General features: G+C 46.1%; 1 protein-coding gene across 1 annotated transcript in view; it reads right to left on the bottom strand.

Annotated features, from left to right (window-relative positions):
* Nucleotides 1-19,313, bottom strand: part of SDK2 (sidekick cell adhesion molecule 2) — a 702,247-nt gene that overhangs the window by 266,460 nt on the left and 416,474 nt on the right. Inside the window, exons 13-14 of the mRNA XM_078654263.1 lie at nt 14,501-14,677; nt 11,261-11,397 (exon numbers count right to left, since the gene is read on the bottom strand). Of these exons, the coding sequence (XP_078510389.1) occupies nt 11,261-11,397; nt 14,501-14,677 (314 nt within the window). The remainder of the gene's footprint in view (nt 1-11,260; nt 11,398-14,500; nt 14,678-19,313) is intronic.

Raw genomic sequence — 19,313 nt, 5'->3', positions numbered from 1 at the left:
TACCAGGGAAACAATCAATCTCGAATCTGGCTGCTGGGAATGAAAAATGCAGGTCTGTTCTTCAGTCCAAACCTGGAAAATCATCCCATGACTGCCGGGAAATGAGACAGTGCCTCTCCATAAGCTGCTCAGGGTGTAGCCACCACCAAACTTTGAGCATGAATACAACAAGCTATGCTAGCATACTTTTGTAGACATTGTAACAGTTAGCACTTGTGATATGTGACACCAGTAAAATACTGTGAGAGTTCTGGAGGGAGGGCAGGGCGTTGAAAAACTGTTGTGTCATCTGCAAGTCCAGCCGCCATAAGGACTGCAATGATAACAAACTTCAGCACCACGGACAGCTGCCCAGCTATGGGCGGTGCCCCAGTCTCCGCACGGTTACACTGGACCACTCACTTCCTTGGGGCCTAAAGCTGCAGGACCCATGGAGGGTACCGGGAGGGTCAGAGAAAGGCAACTTGGGACCGCCTGGCCTGTCCCGAGTTCAGGTGTTAGACTGCATTAGTGGTGCAAACTTAATCTAAGTGCTTTTTCTTTTAAAACTCATGTGCCCTTTATGTTAGTGGCTTCTACTTTTGTGCATTGTTTCAAATATTTTATGCATCGGCCATTATCAATTAGCCTGCGGGTATGAAGGAGTAGATATATCAGAATAAGGAAATTCCATGAGTGAGGGCTGCTTGATCCTTAAAAGCAGATACTAGCTCACATTCTCATTTAGTGGAGTCAGGGCAGTAGAAATGCATTTCTCTTTCCCATCATAAATCTTTTCATTTCATAAATTCAACAGCCACAGACTGAAAAAAATGAAAAATGTTGTGAAGTTTTGATTTTTTTTCAGTCTGTGGCTGTTGAATTTATGACATGAAAAGGTTTATAATGAGAATTATAAGGAAGTCAGAAATGTTACCCTTATTTTGAGTGGGTCATTATTAGCAAGTCGATGGTAAACATATACATCGAAAAACATGTTCTGCTGCATACCTAGCAGAACGTCATATTGGAGGTGGGGGCTGGGAGTGGGGCGAATGTTAAATTAACAAAAGACACATTGCGTGAGTTTTCATGACACACACATGAATCAACATGAGTACATTCTTCACAAGAGGAAGGAATCTAACATGTGAAACACATATGGAGCTGAACCTGGCAAGGACACGCTGACGGACATAGTGTCCGCAGAAATCTCCGAGAGGGTTTACAGGGCACCATAGGGCACATTTGGGTTGTGGCCTACCAACAAACATGTTCAATATTTCCATGCAGCCTCACGAAGATCCAGCTGCCAACCATATCAGGAGGCTCAAGATCCAACAGAAGCACAAACACTCTCCTCCTGAAACCACGGAGATTCCGGAAGGAAAAAACATACAAACGCTCCTTCTCTGGAATGGCACCTAGGATCTGGAATGCACTCCCACCAGAAACCAGGCTTATCCCGTCCACTATACTCTTCAAGAAAGAGGTGAAGGCCATCCTTATGGCTAAATACACCTGAACACTATTGATACTGGAACAATGACAGTATTTGGCTCCCACATTATCGGCTGTCTGAATACTTATCTATGTCAGTCCATTTTTTGTCTGCTTCTGGATCTAATTCATTGCACGGATGCTATACTATTGATTTCCAACTTGTTTATTGGGTTGTACACTAGGACTTGAGTGCCTCAATAACCTGCAACGCACCCACTACTGACTACTACTTTGCTTTCAACATTGTGTTTACTCACCCTCTGGGGTGCTATAATCTTATCCGTTTAGACATTGTACTGCTTCCATATTATTGTTTCTTGATTGTTATTACTCTGTATACTCTTGTATGATTGATACCCTATTTTTGCATCTCACTGTCTACGGAATCTCATATTGATTTAAGAGTCTTGTTTATCCTACCTACTGTTTCTGTAAAGCGCTCTGATATCTGCAAAGATCTTGTTCGCGCTATATAAAACTTTAAATATAAATAAATAAATAAATAATGGCACTGTCATCCATCAATTCGCCAGTGACACACCAATGTATAGCTAGGTGTGATCAGAAGCAGACACCAATCACTACAAAGTTGTCTCTCACTGATCACAGCCAGGATAGCGGAGCAAGTCTAAAATTCAAGCTGAGTTACAGAGACGCATTACCTTTTATGTTTCAGCCCAGGCTAAACTCTCGGCTGAGTTCTGGCTTTCCACTCTCTCTTGTAATGGGATTTAATCTGATTCAACCTGACCATTTCTATCTTTTTTAAACAACTGGAAACAATACAAAGGAATGAGTTCAGGCATGTGTGACAGGCTATTTCAGAATTAATTCCAAAGCCAACCGGGAATGCGCTTGCACCTTCATTTCGCAAAACCAGCTCCAAAAACCATACGTGAACAAACACTGGTCCTATCTTTTGCTGGCAAGTGATAATGGCCTACGTGAAGCAAAACTGAAATGTAACACAACTGGTACAGGACACTGTTCATCAACACTGTGCAGGTCTCAACGCTGACTGGGAGTGCTGGAGGTGTCACACTTCAGACTGCTTTCTGCTGCATATGCCATGTTCATGCCATGCTACAGGGCGGTGTGAAATATGGGTTACCAGGAAAGAATTAACAGGATGGAACATCCAACCACTGGCTTCACTGCCACCATTTCCTGATATGGCAGATATTACCAATCTGGACAGCAGGATTGCTACCTCTGCCAGTAGTGAAGAAGTACTTCACCAGACCCTGAAGAACAGCTGAACCAGCATTTCACGAAGACTGGCTGATAGAATGATTCACACAGCATCACGCAAAAGGCTCATTCACAAATTGTCAAGTACAGTTCCATATGTTGAGTCGCTTCTGGTGATAGGTTATCTTGAACCAAGGAGGCACCCATCACCATGGGAAATTGAAGATCTTGTTGAATTGAAGTTCAGTTTTTCAATTGTTTAATTTTTTTTCTGATTCTGAGACGCAATTGCCTAGCCCCAAAAGTCCCCTTTCCAATCCGCAGTCTCTTCTCCTTACTCCACCTAACCCCCTTCCAAACCTATCCCATATTCTCCTGCTTGAAAAACTTCAACGATTCCTCTTTCCATTCTGATTCCACATGCACCACGAGTGGACTGGTTTACCTCGATGAGAACATTTCAACTGAATGTCTACTATTTTACATGTTTTATTGGTGTTTCATGTTATATTTTATATTTTTTTTCTCATGTGCTCTATTTGTTTCCAGCAAACCATTAATAAAAACAAAGTCTTTTTTAAACAGAAGAGATTGTATTACCCTTTCGCTGGTGAGGTCAGTTCATCACAAGTTCAGCACCATGGAACTGTCCATGGTTCTGAAAGTCTTTACAGCTGAACTATAATTAGGCGTGACCTCATGGGGCATGAATTAGAAAAGACAGAGGTACAACGGTGAGAAGGTTCCCTGAACACCTCTAAGCTAACCTCTCCTCAGACTGATATGGCCAGACTTAAACCAGTCTCAGCACCAGTCAAGAGCACGACTGTGTCAGGGCTCATGGGTCCTGCACTAGGGGTTTTACATCAAACTCCCGTACCCAAGGCTGAGACAGGTAGGTTAACTGGAACCTGAAAGGCATACATGCTATCATCAATTATTACCCTTAAATACCTAACCGCTGCATTGCCTTTTTATGTAGCGCTTTGAAGCAGCTCTCAGTTTCATGTAGCGCCACAAGAACTTTTAAATAAATATTTATTTATTTGTGTTGGGATTTGTTCTGACGTCGGGTGGAGCAGATTTACAGCCACGAATCAATGGCTGAGGTTGTAAGCCAATGAGCTAGACAATGGTTCCTCAGACAACAGGAAACCTTTGACCTTAGGAGATACCTCCTCCATATTCTCTTAGACTCTCACAGCAGATCCAAACAACTGTTGATCCCTTTGTTCTGTCTGTCAAGAATGATTGTGTATTTCACACAAACTGAAGGCATTAAAGACCTGACCCATAAAACGTTCCGAATTTCCCCACATTCTTGTTAATAAAAACGTATTCCAAACGCGGCACCCTCGCGACAATAACAGAAATGAACATTAACCTCCACTTTCCCTACTTTTACAACAGCAACTACTTAATCTGGACGAGCGTTTGTGCCCGTGCAAGGACTTTTCACGGTCTAAATGACAGTGACTGGTTTCATGCCACCCTGACACCCCCTATTACAATATGAAATGGAGTGCCCCTACCGGCCCTCGCTGCGGTCCATTCCGTTCCCACCCCCTCCCATCAGGTCACCATAGAGCTGGGGCGGCACTTCTAGGTCACCTTCTTTCAGGGCATATGGGGTCAGAGGAACAGGAAGTGATGTCCGGCAGAGGAACAGGAAGTGATGGCAACAGGTGATCAAGTTCAATCTCAAATCGAGTTTATTCTGGAGCCCCCAAGCTCATTGGCCATAGCGTGGGTCAAACCCAGCAAAGCTCCATGGAGCAGGCCGCCATGCCCCGTGCCCCCATCTTGAAGTGCCTCGCACTTCGAGATGCAACTGCTCTGATGGCCTGATCTGTCGCGCGACGATTGTCTCAATGACACAGGAACATCTTGTTCTGCTGATGAGCCGGACAGGGGAGATAAATGAAGTCTGCACGGTATGGAAATAAAGCCAGTGCCGTGCGAGCTCGCGACGCGGGCCCTTTTGGTGGCGATGGGGAAATGAGATTTGCATATGCAACGCAAGGGCATCCGAGGCCGCTGCTGGCAGCCAGCGGGTACGGAAACAGCTGGCATGTGACAAAGAGAGATTGCCATAAACTGGCAGATGTGCGGCCCATGGTGTGTGCTTGAAAGGACGGCCGTACACACTTTCGTGCACTATAGCAGGCGGATGTATCTGTTGTGTGTGCCAAAACGGATGGCGAGTTACGTGTCTGTGTGCAATAAAGGACGGAGGTACACAAGTCTGCACAGGGAAGCGTTCTGTGCAAGAAAGCAAAAACAATCGGTCTGTGCAGGTTACAACTGCAACATGTGGCGATCTAATAGGGAACGAGTGAGCACATTTCTGTGCACGAAAAGCTGTGGAAGCATTCGTGCCAGAAGGATAGCATTGTGGGGAATAAAGGATGCACAAAAAAGATGAGGATACATCTGCCTATGCAAATGTGGCCATACATTTGAATGTCCAAGAACGGAGACAATATATACCTATGCGAGAAAAGATAATGGCATGGCTGCCTATGTATGTATGTGTGTGTATGTATGTATGTATGTATGTATGTATATATAAATACATATATATATATATTTATATATATATATAAATACATATATATATATATTTATATAAATGGATCTGTGCAGGAGTGCTTAGAGATAGATCCACGTATGCTAGAAAAGATGAGGACATATCTGTGCATATATGATGAAATATAAGCCTTTGTAAGAAACAATCTGTTCGAGAAAAGATGAGAATACATCTATGCAAGGAGGAATGAAGACATAACTGCATACGCAAACACGAGCCTATATCTGTAAAAGAAAAGAAAGTGTGTGTGTTTGTGTGGGTGCAGTGGTGGAATTGTGTGGAGGGGGGGGGGGGTCTGAGGCGCACAATGTGCCCATACTTTTTTTATTTTAGAAAAAAAATTCCCCTGCTTTTTGGGACGGTTTATTCCAGGAGTTGAAATGCTTCATCAGAAATGATGGGCAGAGGGTCTATGAACCCGCGGTGGGTGCAGACAACTAAACAAGCCTTCTTGCCAGAGTGCCTGCTTCTCTGAAAGAAATGTAAATGTGCACAACTGGTTAATCTGCAAATGTACACAGTGCTTGGAAGCCGGTATTGGCTTTAATTGATGGAATCACTTGCAGCTTCATGATGACACAGATTTATTCTTTTTGAGAGGTATTGTAAAGGAGCTATCAGCTATACTGTTAAGTATGTGCTTTTAAAAGACCGTTATAAAAAATGGCACTGTGTACAGTCTGGGTATTACTGAAATTATATTTTTGGAGCATTTTTTTAGATCGTAAACTTTTTTTGCGCAATTTATAGCAGCCTATCTTATACTGTGAGTAATGCAAGTTTAAATTAATGACTTACATGTTCACAGTGCTTTCTGATTGAGACCTCGTAGCACTAAACATACAACCAACCCATTGCACCAACCAGAATTCAATTCTGTAGCTCTCTGGTGCAGTACATTAACTAATAGAGGTTTCAAATGTATGATAGTGCATTTCTCACTGTTTAACATAACTTGCATTTAATTTTCACTTAAGTTGTGCTTTTTTTATATGTAACTAAATGAAGGTGAAAGACCTAAAAAAGCTACAGAATATTTTGTTTTTTTAACCACGTTTTTGACTACAGCTCACCCTGCCCCCACTGCGAGCAGCATCACAGTTCCCATACTTTTTAAATGCACTTCTATCACTGTAAGTAATAACACCATTACGACATGAATTGAGCAGCACTGAAATGACTTGGAGCGTAATATAGAAAGCTCATCAGAATGTGAGCAAACTCAACAAGCATTGGCATGGCCAATAGGTCTCGCATTTGGGACCTTATAAGTATTTAGTTATGCAGCACAATATCCCTGGTGCAACAACATCAACTTTTGCATTGCTAAACACTTATAAGGTCCCAGACACGAGACCTATTGGCTATGCTAATGAGTGGCGTTGCGTGTGTGAGTGGCGTTGCGTGTGTGAGTGGCGTTGCGTGTGTGAGTGGCGTTGCGTGTGTGAGTGGCGTTGCGTGTGTGAGTGGTGTTGCATGTGTGAGTGGCGTTGCATGTGTGAGTGGTGTTGCGTGTGTGAGTGGCGTTGCGTGTGTCAGTTGCGTTGCGTGTGTGAGTGGCGTTGCGTGTGTGAGTGGCGTTGCGTGTGTGAGTGGCGTTGCGTGTGTGAGTGGCATTGCGTGTGTGAGTGGCATTGCGTGTGTGAGTGGCATTGCGTGTGTGAGTGGCGTTGCGTGTGTGAGTGGCGTTGCGTTTGTGAGTGGCGTTGCGTGTGTGAGTGGCGTTGCGTGTGTGAGTGGCGTTGCGTGTGTGAGTGGGGTTGCGTGGATGAGTGGGGTTGCGTGGATGAGTGGGGTTGCGTGGATGAGTGGGGTTGCGTGGATGAGTGGGGTTGCGTGGATGAGTTGCGTTGCGTGTGTGAGTGGTGTTGTTTGGGTGAGTGGCGTTGCGTTGGTTGAGTGTGGTGTTGCGTGGATGATAGCGGGCTTGCGTGGGTGTGAGTGGCGTTGCGTGTCTGTAAGTGTTGCTGTGTGGGTGAAAGTGGCACAGAGCCTTTAATGTGGCCACTTACTGATTAGCATTATTAAAATCTGCATGAAAATGTATTTTATTATTACTATTTATTCTTTGCCAAGCACTCATCACTGATCTGGACATAAGTTGTTGGCATAAGGCTTCAGTTTCATGGTTGACTGCGAAATGCATTTCCTTAAAAAAAAACAATTGAATATTTGAATTGACAGACTTGAGATGCGTGTTGCGCCTTTAAGTACAAAACATTTTACAGTGTAGAGCAAATAGCGCTTTGAACAAGGATTAAAACAGTTAAAAATGTATGGAGGAGTCTTTCATCTTTGCCACTTTATTACGAAGGGGAGAAAGAAGAAAAGAAGCAGCAAGCAGGAAGGGGGTTCGGGCACGAACAGGCGCTCTCGGAAAGCATCTGACTTTTGAACTCTGTCTTTGCCTGCACAGCAAATGTGATGAGATAAGATGAAGAGATGAGCAGGAAACAAAGAAAACGAGCCAAGACAATCGAGGGAAACTGTTTGTAAACTAAAGATTCCATGTATCAGTGAATTCTAAAGTAAATGCCAACAGCTAGGTGCGTTTTGTTAGAAAAGCCCAAAAATATATATATTCCTAATACAGACAACTAGAAAATCGAGAGAAACGTTGTATGTGTAAACTAAACATGCCATCAGCTCACAAAGCCAACAAGAGCGGCCGGGAAGCGGCCGGGAAACACAAGTACGGCCGGCCACATAATTAGGGGAGGAGAAGCCGCACAGCACACGCTGGGAGAAGCCTTTTGATGTGCTGTGCGGCCATGATGCGCGCTCTGTGCTGGGGGAGGGCCATTAGCCAGAACTCGCGGCAAGATCAAACGAAGGGAGGGAGGGACATTGAGGAACAGATGGCCATGAAAGTGTATGGGCCAAAAGCGCGTGCCTGTGGCCACGTGCACTCGAAGAAAACGCCACGAAAAAAAGCGGTGGTTTCACGATCAGTTCGAGCACTTGAATTCTCGCCATTTCCCATTCCTTCGGAATGGTAAAGGCGAGACCTAAAAACTAAAGTGCCCCCTCTCTTTGCAGTTTTTGTTCGCCAATGTTTCGCTTTTTTTAACACAAAATAATAAGGCTGGGATTCGTGGTGGTAGTCATTACGTCAAAGTACTGATATTAAAAACCAAGAATACCCACATTCATTCCTATTTCCTAGTATATTTCTAATGGGAACACTAGGTTCTTTCTCTCAAGCACGCCAAAATGTTTCGCACATGGGACACACAGCTGTGCCAACCATGCACTGGACCACAGGCTACCATCCACTAACGTGCTTCAGCGCCTCACCAGGAGTATAAAGCACTATAGAAATGAAATTATAATACCCTCTTCTAGAAGTACAACTGGGCTGGGGGCCTGTCACAGGAGTATGTGCTCTAGCACTGAGACCGCGTGCTTCTTTCTAGTTTTAAGGAAGAACCGGCAATGCCTATGCTTAGCCTCTAGGTGGCAGCAGAGCACTGGATAGCATATACAAGGAACCTGAGTTCAAAGGGTTTGCCCATTCCCAGCTCTGGAAGCACTGCAGGTCTCAGGAATCCGCTGCCGCACTAGCTTACCACGATCAAATAAAGTCATTTTGTCCAGCCCTACACAGAAGGGAATCCAGCGAACCATGGATTAAAACGAATCAGCTCTTCGTACTGCAAAGCTGTGTGCGATGCAGTTAGAACTCCCCATCCAAGGCCTCCTCTGACTTCAAACAACAACTTCTGGGGAAGCCCAGCGAACCAGTAATGTAATAAGATCAATTGTATTGACAAGAGCAAGGGGATCCCAAAGGCCACTGTGCTTCCTGTCACGCGAGGGCAGATAAGCTGCACCCGCCGCTTACGCTATCTGCGTGTAAACTTCAGTTCTGTGGAAGACTATTAAGCTACTGAATTTATTTTTTATTTTTAAAACTACTATGGAAAGGGGGCAGGTGTTGGAGAGAGGGGGCTGTCGCCAGGGCGTCCGACTTGGATTTGAGAGCGCGACACAGTTTTATGGGGCAAACCTTGAGGGGGAGCCAGGCATTTGGCTGATCCAACCTCAAATCTTCCCTAGTAATTGCCGAGTGCCATCCGGGCTTTACTATACACATTGTTGCCCAACCACTGTACCTCCGAGCTCCAGTGCCAACTGCTAATTTTACAGGCGAGTTACCATGTTTTTACATGTAACATATGAGCTTCGAGGAACTACACAGAACATGTGAACTGTAACACTGGTTGCACCACCCATACACAGGATACCCATTTAGGGCATCTAAAGAGTTATGCAGAATTACATGTATTCCCACCTTGCTTGTAACGGTGGGTCTTGAGTTTACCAAGGTGACAACCCTGGCACCGCTTGCCTACTCAGTGAATGCCCTTATGTCAAGGGCAATTATCTCAAGTCTGAGGGTTCTAGAGAAAAGAGCTACACGTGGACGGATGGCTTTAAATTATATTTATTGCTTTTTGCCTTCTGGGACGCCCAAGCTGCTGATGAATCACTGTTTATTTTATGTATTTATTTTGCTCCTCTGTGGCAGGGCACTTCCTTGAGCAGCTGGAGTCCACACAGGCCCAGGCGGAACGTATCCGAAAATAGACCTCGTCATGAAACACATAGGTCTGAAGACGGAATTTACCCTCCAGCTTCACCAACCGTTCGAGTGTCAACCATCGCTGAAGCCCCTCTGGAAGGATAGCACTCTACACGCTTTGGCTAAATAAGATATATAGAGGACTTGTTATGACTATCGACCAATATTCGAGTTAGGAAACCCAGCAAGGACAGAACTTGCAGAATGTATTTGACACATCACAAGAGCATGAATGGGAGCTTCGGATTCTGAAGTTTTCACTTATCTTAGCAAATACAAAATTGTTGATACTAGGCCTGGGCAGAGAACTTCGCTCCGTTTGCGGAGTTTGCGGCGTTTTCTGCCCTCCGCAGAGCTCGCGGAGTGCAGAAAACTCCGGAGTTTTTTCCCCGCTCGCAATCGTGAACGGTAAGTTTGCGAGCGCGAGCTGCCGCACGGGTGGAATTTCTACCCAAGCTGCAGTCCGCAGTGCACTCTGCCACTCTCGGAACTTCGCAGATTTTTTATGTAACTTCGCAAAGTTCAGCGTAGCAAAACTTTGCGAACTACGCTCAGGCCTAGTTGATATGCACAATTTGTCAGATATGAAGTCTAACAGAATGATGGGAATAAATTACAAAGCATCAACATTTGGATGAAATACAACGAGAAGCGTTATACCCTCTTCTTCAGTCTCCACAATCCACAAATGAATGGACTGACACTGCTGCTCTTAAACAAGAACAAAACACATCTTGTAGGTTTAAACTCCAAGGGGTGCTTGGCCGCTCACTGCCAACTACCTTGGAGGCATTCCCTCAACACTTTATGATATTCCAGAGCAGACCACTAAGGGCGCCTTATCAGCCCTGGATGAATTTAACCACTCCAGTAGCGTGTTAATTTGCCTTTGAAAGGCAAGAACACATGGGCAGGGTATCTGCGAGTAGCATGTTCTTGCCTGCTGTATGTGGAGCTATAAAACTATGGCAGAAGTAGAACCTTCGTGGACCACCTGGCAACACCAAAAGAAAGTTGGCACATCAAAGCTTGCCAGGGTGCTCTGGTAGGATTAATGGAGCTACAAATGAGGAAAACACAAAAATGATTAGGAGACAAAGGGGGCCTCACAGAAACTTTCAATCCATCTTTAGAGGGATCTGAGATGGATGACCTGGGCTACCCCCACCTGCATAGTGTTAGGGGAAGACCTTCACCCCAGCTTTGATTTTGGGGCCAAGTTTCCTTTGGATTCACCAATATGCTGCTCACACAAATTGAAAGACAAATCTAGAAATTCGAGTTGCTAGTAATTCCTTGTGGGTCTGGTTTTGTCAGAAAAGAGTGGCAAATAGCCCTGCCCCTTTTAAATTCTATTGTTCCCTGACAAAATAAGCACTATCCCAGTAGCAAAAGTTCTTCGGATCACTTACTGTTCTCAGACACTTCCATGATGTAGCGGATCAGGGGGCTGTTGCCATCGAAGGGCTTAGCCCAGGTGAGATTGATGGCCCGCTTCTCTAGGGGGCTCAGCATCGCCGCGGGGTTCTCTGGGGCATGGGGAAGCTGCCTGGTAAAGGAAAGAGAGAGAAAAATCAGAAGTGTGAAAACAGACACAGAAACTGCACCTGGCAACAGATCTCAGTTCACTACAATCGTGGTATGGAGTAGAGTGGATTCCGGGACTCTCCAGGGTTAGTCCTCAGGTTCTCAGGGAGTCCATTAAAATCCTCCAGCATCCATGCTGAGATTCTCCTATGATGATGTCCAGATTCCAAGGGTGACAATGCTCAGGTTCTTCAGGGATAAGCCTTGAGATGCTCTCGTTCGCCTCGCTAATGAGGCCGCGGAAGTACTACAAGGTTGTTCTTGAGGTCCTCTAGTGTTGCACCTCAGGATTTCCAAAATGGCTAGTTCCACTTTCCTGGTTGGAGAGGGGAGACCTGGACTTCCAGGCAGGTATCATAGGTTGCCCACAGAGGTTCCTCAGGTAATGTATGAAATGTTATCAGGGTTTCCCCAGTGGCTCTTCAGGTCTCCAGAGAGGCAGCACAGGAAGTCAGAGGAGGCATGTGGACTCAACAAGGAGGCTGCTCCTGCTCCCTCCATGGGCTCTCCTTGGGGGGATCTGTCCTACTCTAGGCACTCTCCTCTCTCCCACGCTTCTCCATTGAGAAGGCACTTCTCAGGCAGCTTGTGAAACACGGTGACAGATGAGCTTGTAACAACCCCACAGAAACAAACATTATATAGACTGAACAAAAAGCAATGCACTCAATTATGGAAAAGCAGATTCTTGGCCACATCAGCCACAAACTAAGTAATAGGCACACTACAGTCACTCATCAATCAGAAGGCACATAGGCAACAGAACATACACATACATTATCAGGCACATTCTGAGTGGCTTGTACATATAAATATGCAGGCACATTTCAAATAAATGTAACATTAACAATGGCAGTAACAGCAAATAGGTAGCCACGTGCTTGGACACTAAAGATGTGCAGATTTTTTTTTTAGCAGGTGAAAGTTTGTTGAATGGAACACTCTTCAATCTTCCAAAGTTGCTGAGTTTTCAACAATTTTGCTCCAGACTCAATTTGAGAAATGTGTTTAGCCCAAGATGAGGCTTGAATCAAATTCTGCATTGAGCGAATGTTTTATTGTTACTCGAATGCAGTTATTTATTTCTTTATTTGGAGTTCTGTAATGTATTACATGCCCCTGCGAAGTAGCGTGGGATAGCTTGGTGCAGTGAACAAAGCTAATGTGGGCGAGAGAGACAAGACAGGTGTCATGAGACTAGGTGTCCATGTCACAGGTGTGTACAAGCACATTCAAGAGAGAGTTGGTGACGGGGTAATAGTGGGAGAGTCCAGGAAAGATCCGACACTGGCGACGGGGTAGCATGAGCGTAGACCAGTCCTGGGAATCTGAATGAAAGATTGAGCAGTGGATAGGCACAGGACAGACAGACATAATCAACACTAAGTTCTATGTGTAGAGAGCAGGTTGTGCGTCTTCAGTACTCTCCTATTCCCAGGGCCACTGCAATTATGCGAGTCTGCTGCGACTTTCGCATAATTATGGATTCTCCGCATTTGCCAAATAATCTTTCATCTGCCACATAATCTGCTGATTTTAACAACAAAAAAAAGTTTCTTGTTCAAACAGCTTCAAAGTTACAAAATATATGCGACTTGTGTTCCTGTGCACCAGAAGGCTTTTCGCAAAGGTTGACTGGTCATCTGTCATTTACTTATTGCTGTATTTGGGTGTTATATTGGTACCAATTAAGGTGAACTCTTTTCTCAGACACTATTACCAGGTGTAAAAATGACAAAATACTGAATTAATAAGATCTCAAACTGTTCCACATTATGCACAGAATTTGCCTTTTATTGCCGCATGATTTAGTTAACACTGTTGCATAATTTGGTCCTCCTCTGCCACATAAATCCAGTAGCTCTGCTTATACCAAAATGTGTGACTGGTCAGTGGTTTCAGCAATCTAGACTGTGGGCGTACGGGTGTCTGCTAAGGTTAGACAACCTCAGATCTATAGTGACATGTTCGACCTCACGCACAATCTTTTAAATTGTGATCGCTCAGTTCAGTGGGGGTCTTCAGGATCATGTCTGGTGCTATGCCAGGGCAATGCTAAGGCAACCTGCAAGGGCCACATCAGCAAAGTGGGTCACAGAGCCACTAGACAGCCCCTAAAACTCAAAAAATGACCATAACTGCCAATATCATATCACATAGCATTCTTGACATCCTCCCAGCAGCTCTACTAGCAGTCGACGTGACACCCCCTTCCTGTTTTAGGCCGATGGAAGCACATACTTGGTGGGTTTGGGTTCTCTGCAGCCTGGAGATAGAATTTTCTTGGGAATATATAGTTCTATGTAAAGTAAGCTTTAATAAAGCACATTGACAAAGATGCTTGCCTCTTCCTCACCCTTCAGCAAGTTTCCCATCTTGCTATGAGCCCCGTATGCTTCCAGGCAGTGCTTGAAATGGAAAAATAGAAGTGCAGGTACTCTGTAGCAGAGCACCTGCTTGTATTTGAGAAGTGCTGGTACTCTCCAATTATAAGTATTACATTGCTCTTGAGAAGTGCTGGTACTCTCCCACTCGAAATAAAGAAGTGCCGATGCTCAGTACCGGTCCATTTAAAGCTCTGCTTCCAGGAGGAGGAAGAGGTGGGTCACATCTGCACACGTGATCGCTGATAGTGTGGCTTCCGGCGTCAACGCCAGCAGGGCCCTGTAGAAACTGAACAGGTTCTCAACGAGGGACGACCTTGGGGGGCTCTTTCAAGCCGGCTAATGTAGCAAACATTCATACTGCTTTAGAAACATTGAATACAGAAAGACACGTGTTCAAACAGTCCTAAACATTATCTATGTAGTTAAAAAAGGTTTAATAGGTGAACTGTTATGTTATTTCGGAATCCACTTAAAATTCCAGGTGCCTTCACATTTCACAAGGACGCACCTATTTGACTGAAAATAACAGAGTACACGTTCTGTGGAGTTTTCATACCTAATGATATTTTAAATGATCATATCCACTATTAAGCTTCCATTGTCCATGCTTTCAAACCCCCTGGGTACCCCCTCCCTCTCGACCACGGGTGCCCCGTCCATCCATCGATCCGTGCTCACCTGACTCGCAGGTGCGCGGCCCGGGAGTCGTTGCCGCCCACGGAGAGCACGCGGCACGTGTAGGTGCCGATGTCCCCCGACCAGGTCTGAGAGATGTGCAGGGAGCCGTCGTCATCGATACGGATGCGAGCGATGTTGTCGATGCTGATGGGCGCGCCGTCCTTTTCCCACACGTGCCTGTGGATGGAGAAGAGAGCAGACAAGGGGTTAATCACACAGACAGAGGCTCGATGTCAGCGGGGTTCTTCACAGGGAACGCGCCTATGCATTGAAATCATGGATGCCCGTGCAGGCTTCTGCATCGGATGGTGGGGTGGGGCTGGGGAGGTGTCAGTCGGATATTTGGTGTGTTTAACAGGGATAGCCGAGCCAAGGGTCTGCTTCGGAACTTCGACACAGCGCGCGAACCAAATGCTAAGTACATCAAACAACAAGCATCACGGAAATCATGATACAGTCTCTCCAACATTCAAAACAGTTGTATTCCTTTAGCGCGTGGAAGCCCTGACTTAATACGTCACCTTATAGCACTGCACTGACAAGTACGTATTAAAAGTGACAATTATTTAACCGTTAGTGACAAAGCAAGACAGGTGTCATGTAAACCCTGTACCTGACCGAGATTATTGTACAGCAACATTATAGTCTACTAAATACAATAAGATTTGCACTAGTGGTGTTTGAAATTGTTTCCATACTGAATAATGAACACAAAAGAGTTTGGTGAAATTTCATTTTTGCCTAAAATAACACAATTTCAGCAGGGAAGAGTGATTTTCCCCAGTTTTGGGGTTTCACTTTGTACATATCAACCTGTAAATGGGTATCTATCTTATGTTGAGGCTGTTTTTCACCTCTTTATGGAGTTTTTATATAGTGGGATCTGGACCTGAAGGTATTGGTGCACTTTACACGAGCACCAGTTACATTACACAAGGTCATCATTCATTCTTAACAAGAATCGGAAGATTACCAAACATCACAAGATGTTGAGAGGTCACCCAGACTCGAACCTGGTTCCCTAGTTCCAAAGTCGGCAGCTCTTGGCTTAAGCCACACCCAGGATACAGGGAGGAGGCAGAACCTCAAGCTGAGCCAGAGCCAGCCTTCAGACTCAAGCCCGGCTCGAGCTTCAAGTGGCTCGCCCTTCTCTAACAGGCAGTCTATTCCTTGTAACGCTTATACACATTCTGCATACCAGGGGTGCTCCTCCCTGGACATTTATCTATCAGACCACGCTCCATTGAAATTGTGTACTCAATAACAATAAAATAACGCATACCACATATACTGCGACCTTCAAAAAGGGATTCAGCTGCCTCTTCAAGCATCAATGGCCGTCCTCTTCCAGACTGTTGAGTATCTTTATCTCAGAGAGACTTCTAGCTGCAGATTCCTTACCTATGAATTTCCCAGGCATCAGGCATCTGCAGCTAGATGGAGTCCAATGCGTTACTGAAGGTAAGTAACTTGTTCATCTTGAACCAGGAGTCTGTTCAAGAACAGGGCATTACTGTTCTTATAAAGCCCGAATTGCAGTTATCCAGGCCACCAAGTAGAGCTGGCCTGGTGCTTTACTCTGGTATGTTTCAGACTCGTTCCCAGATCTTGAAGTTGTTTGACCACCAAGCAGCATCAAAAGATGCTTGGCATGTGGTCTGTATAGATTAGAGTTCTAGGTACTAGGTCTCAGAAGGAAAGTTGAGCTATCAGAGCACCCTTGAGCCTCCCAGGAGCTTGGTCTAGCGCTTAAAGCCTAGTGCATAGGAGGCGTGCAAAGGTTTTTTTCTGAAACAGTAATACAACAGTGTTGTACAATGTCCAGCACTGGCTTTTTCTTTAAAAAAAAATAATAACACTTTAAATGGTCCTGACATTAAAGGACAGCAAAAATAGAGAAGAAAGGTGGCAGTCTCCGGGCCCGATTCTTCAGGAGACACTTCAAATACATCCCGAGGCTGAAGCCTTAATGTGCCCTTTGCAGAGTGATTCCTGCATTGAACTGTGAGTTTTGTTCAGCAGAATACCCTTCATAGGAAACAACAAACAACACTGCCATGTGAGTGTTCAGCACCATGGACAGCACGTGGGCTGAAAATGTTAAGAGCTGAGCTGAGTTGGGGAACATCCTTTACCACGAAACTTTACAACAAAAGTCGTTACAACGACTTTCGCTGGAGGGCGCTCTAGGATAGGGAATAGTTTAATTTACTATCCAACACCTTCCCTACTATCCACGGGGACTGGAGTTGGAATAGTAAATTAAACTATTCACTATCCAGTGCCCCCCAACGCAAGTCGTTGTAACGACTTGCGTTGTAAAACCTGCGTTGTAACGGTACGCGTGGTAATACCACGCGTTGTACTGTCATACATCCAGCTGAGATGCATTAAAACTCAGCAAGATCCTGCAGAGTTCTGCAAACAGGTGGAAATCAGTACGTTGCGCCGCTTGCACTGATTTTTAGCGCTGGGAGCTAGATCCATGATGAAAATTCAGCATGAACGGCACCATGCAGTGCGCCAGAGGGCGCTGCTTCTGGAATTCCCCTCTAGTAGATTTCTTCTTGAGCGGCAGCTTTCTCATGGCAAATGGTCACGACCACCTGCGTTGGAAAAATATCACCAGGTGCCCACCTAGTGCCTGAAAATCACGCTAGGGGATGCCAATTTTCATTTGCACACGCCAGCGCACAAGAAAAAACACTGCTACGTGACAGTTTGCACAATTTGGTCAGAACTCTGTGTTACCCCAAACCTTCACCAACTCCACCGTCAGAGCAAAATTTATCGCCCACCCTTACTCTGTAGGAAATAAGAACTGATAGTTCGGAAGCTACCAGTCATAGTGGGGACATTCCAGTCACCCAGGACAACAGGAGAATCCTGATTGACTACTGTTTGTGCTTGAGACACAGGGTCACAGTGCCATACTCACCGGCAGTCCCTTTTTAAGACTATGGATTGGCACCCTAACCAAGAAATGTTTTCTGGAATCCCAGCCTTAGTTCACACAATGTTCCGTGCATTTCACAATCACAAACTCAGGACCTGAAGCAGAGGCAATATTCGGTGATTGGAGCTCTGCACAGCCCAGCAGGGTAGCAGAGACCCCTAGTGGAGCTGCTGAAGCTCTTCTGACATCCAGGTCCACGGGTGGTGGGGGCTGCACGCTCTCCTCCCACTAGCTGAAGGACACAGGGTTCTGGAAGGGGTATCCCTGCACCAGTAGAGACCTCGCAGTCCAGGAGCGCATGCCCACCAAGCAGAATCAGCGCTGCCAGGGGCAGATCGCCACCACTTTGCTGTGATGCATTTCTCACTGGAGAGGGGTCTCTGGAGGGCTTCATGGTGCCTCAGGGCAGCTTCTTTCTTCTTAGGCTGGCTGGGGTCCTCCTCTGAGGTCCATGGGCAGAACCAGAAGTTTGGTCCCAGATGAGAGGACACAGACAGACAGACCGACCGTAGCTCCGGTCCAGCGGGCATCAAGTCAACAGTCCACACCAGTCCAGTTCCGCGCTCGGGATCGGGCATGTCTTGTGACTGTGGCACAAGGACAATCGAATTCATCCCCGGGTTTCTCCTGCCCTGCATGGGGCACGTGCACATTCGTAGTGCCAAGATCCTGAGCACGGGCATTCCGTTGATGGCCAGAACCAGCTCCGCTCCTTGAATGCTGCTTGCATGCTCATAAAACATTTTTATTTTCAAATTAATATTCTACTTTTCTGTCTAATGGCTCGCTGACAACGTTAAAGTGGTCGTTAACCCATAAAACTACTTTACACATGTGCAAAGCTGGCCTGTGTCCATCATGAAATCCTTCAGACTGGGACTTCGTGTTCCAATGAGCACCCACGCGCCTCCGAGTCACTTACAGAGGCATCGGTGTTCAGAGCACAGGCCTACCGTGATGAGCGGGTGCGCGCCTTCCCAAGTGGCTTTCAATGTGGCTTGCATCAGTCACCAACAGTGTGCGGAGCGGCTGAGGGGTGGGTGCGCTGCCTGTGGCCTCACTGCGCTGCCTGTCGGGGTCGCTGCATTGCGCTGTCTGTGGGGTCGCTGTACTGCCTGTTGTGGTACTGTGCTGCCTGTCATGGTAACTACACTACGCTGGCTGGGACGGTCTCTACCCTGCCTTTCATGCAGGGGCAGCTCCTCCATTATGGCGGAGGAGCGTCGCCCCATTGCTTTCTGGCAGTGCGAGAAGCAGAAACATAAAATGGTAAAACTACAATTTTATGTTCTGTTTCTCGCACTGCGAGAAAGCAGAAGGGTTTGGTTGGGGGCGGGCAGGTGGGCGGGTCTGCTTTCGGGCAGGGGAGGAGTGGATTGCTTCTTGCTGAGGGCGCTGACTGTTTGGTCGACCCTCTTGGGCCGACCAAACTAGTCATGCGCACTCTGCCTTTTCTCCATGAAGGCTGCAGGCAGCCTACATGGAGAAAATGGCCTCCCCATAGGGGCCTGGCTGGTCGGAGTCCCGAGCAATCACAATGCTGCCATTGCAGCGTTATGATTGGCTTAGGAGAGGGGAGGCAGAAGAGCAGGAAAACATGGGACCTGCAGACAAGTAAGATTTTAAAATGTATTAACCCCCGTGCTACCCCCCCCCCCCCTGCCCCCTCACCCGGGATTAATTCTGGCCGCGACTGCTGTCATGGTCGCTACACTGTAGTACCTGTGGTGATCATTGCCTTGTGCTGTCTGTAGCAGTGCTGTGGAGCCTGGAGTGGTTGCCACACTACCCGTGGCGTCACAGCGCCACCTAGTATGGTAGCTACAGTGCGTTACCGGTGGCGATCTTTATGCTGTC

The sequence above is a fragment of the Lissotriton helveticus genome, chromosome 7 (assembly GCF_964261635.1).
Source record: "Lissotriton helveticus chromosome 7, aLisHel1.1, whole genome shotgun sequence".
NCBI lineage: Eukaryota > Metazoa > Chordata > Amphibia > Caudata > Salamandridae > Lissotriton > Lissotriton helveticus.
The sequence above is the reverse complement of the archived record's forward strand: the minus strand, read 5'-3'. Positions and strand labels throughout refer to the sequence as shown.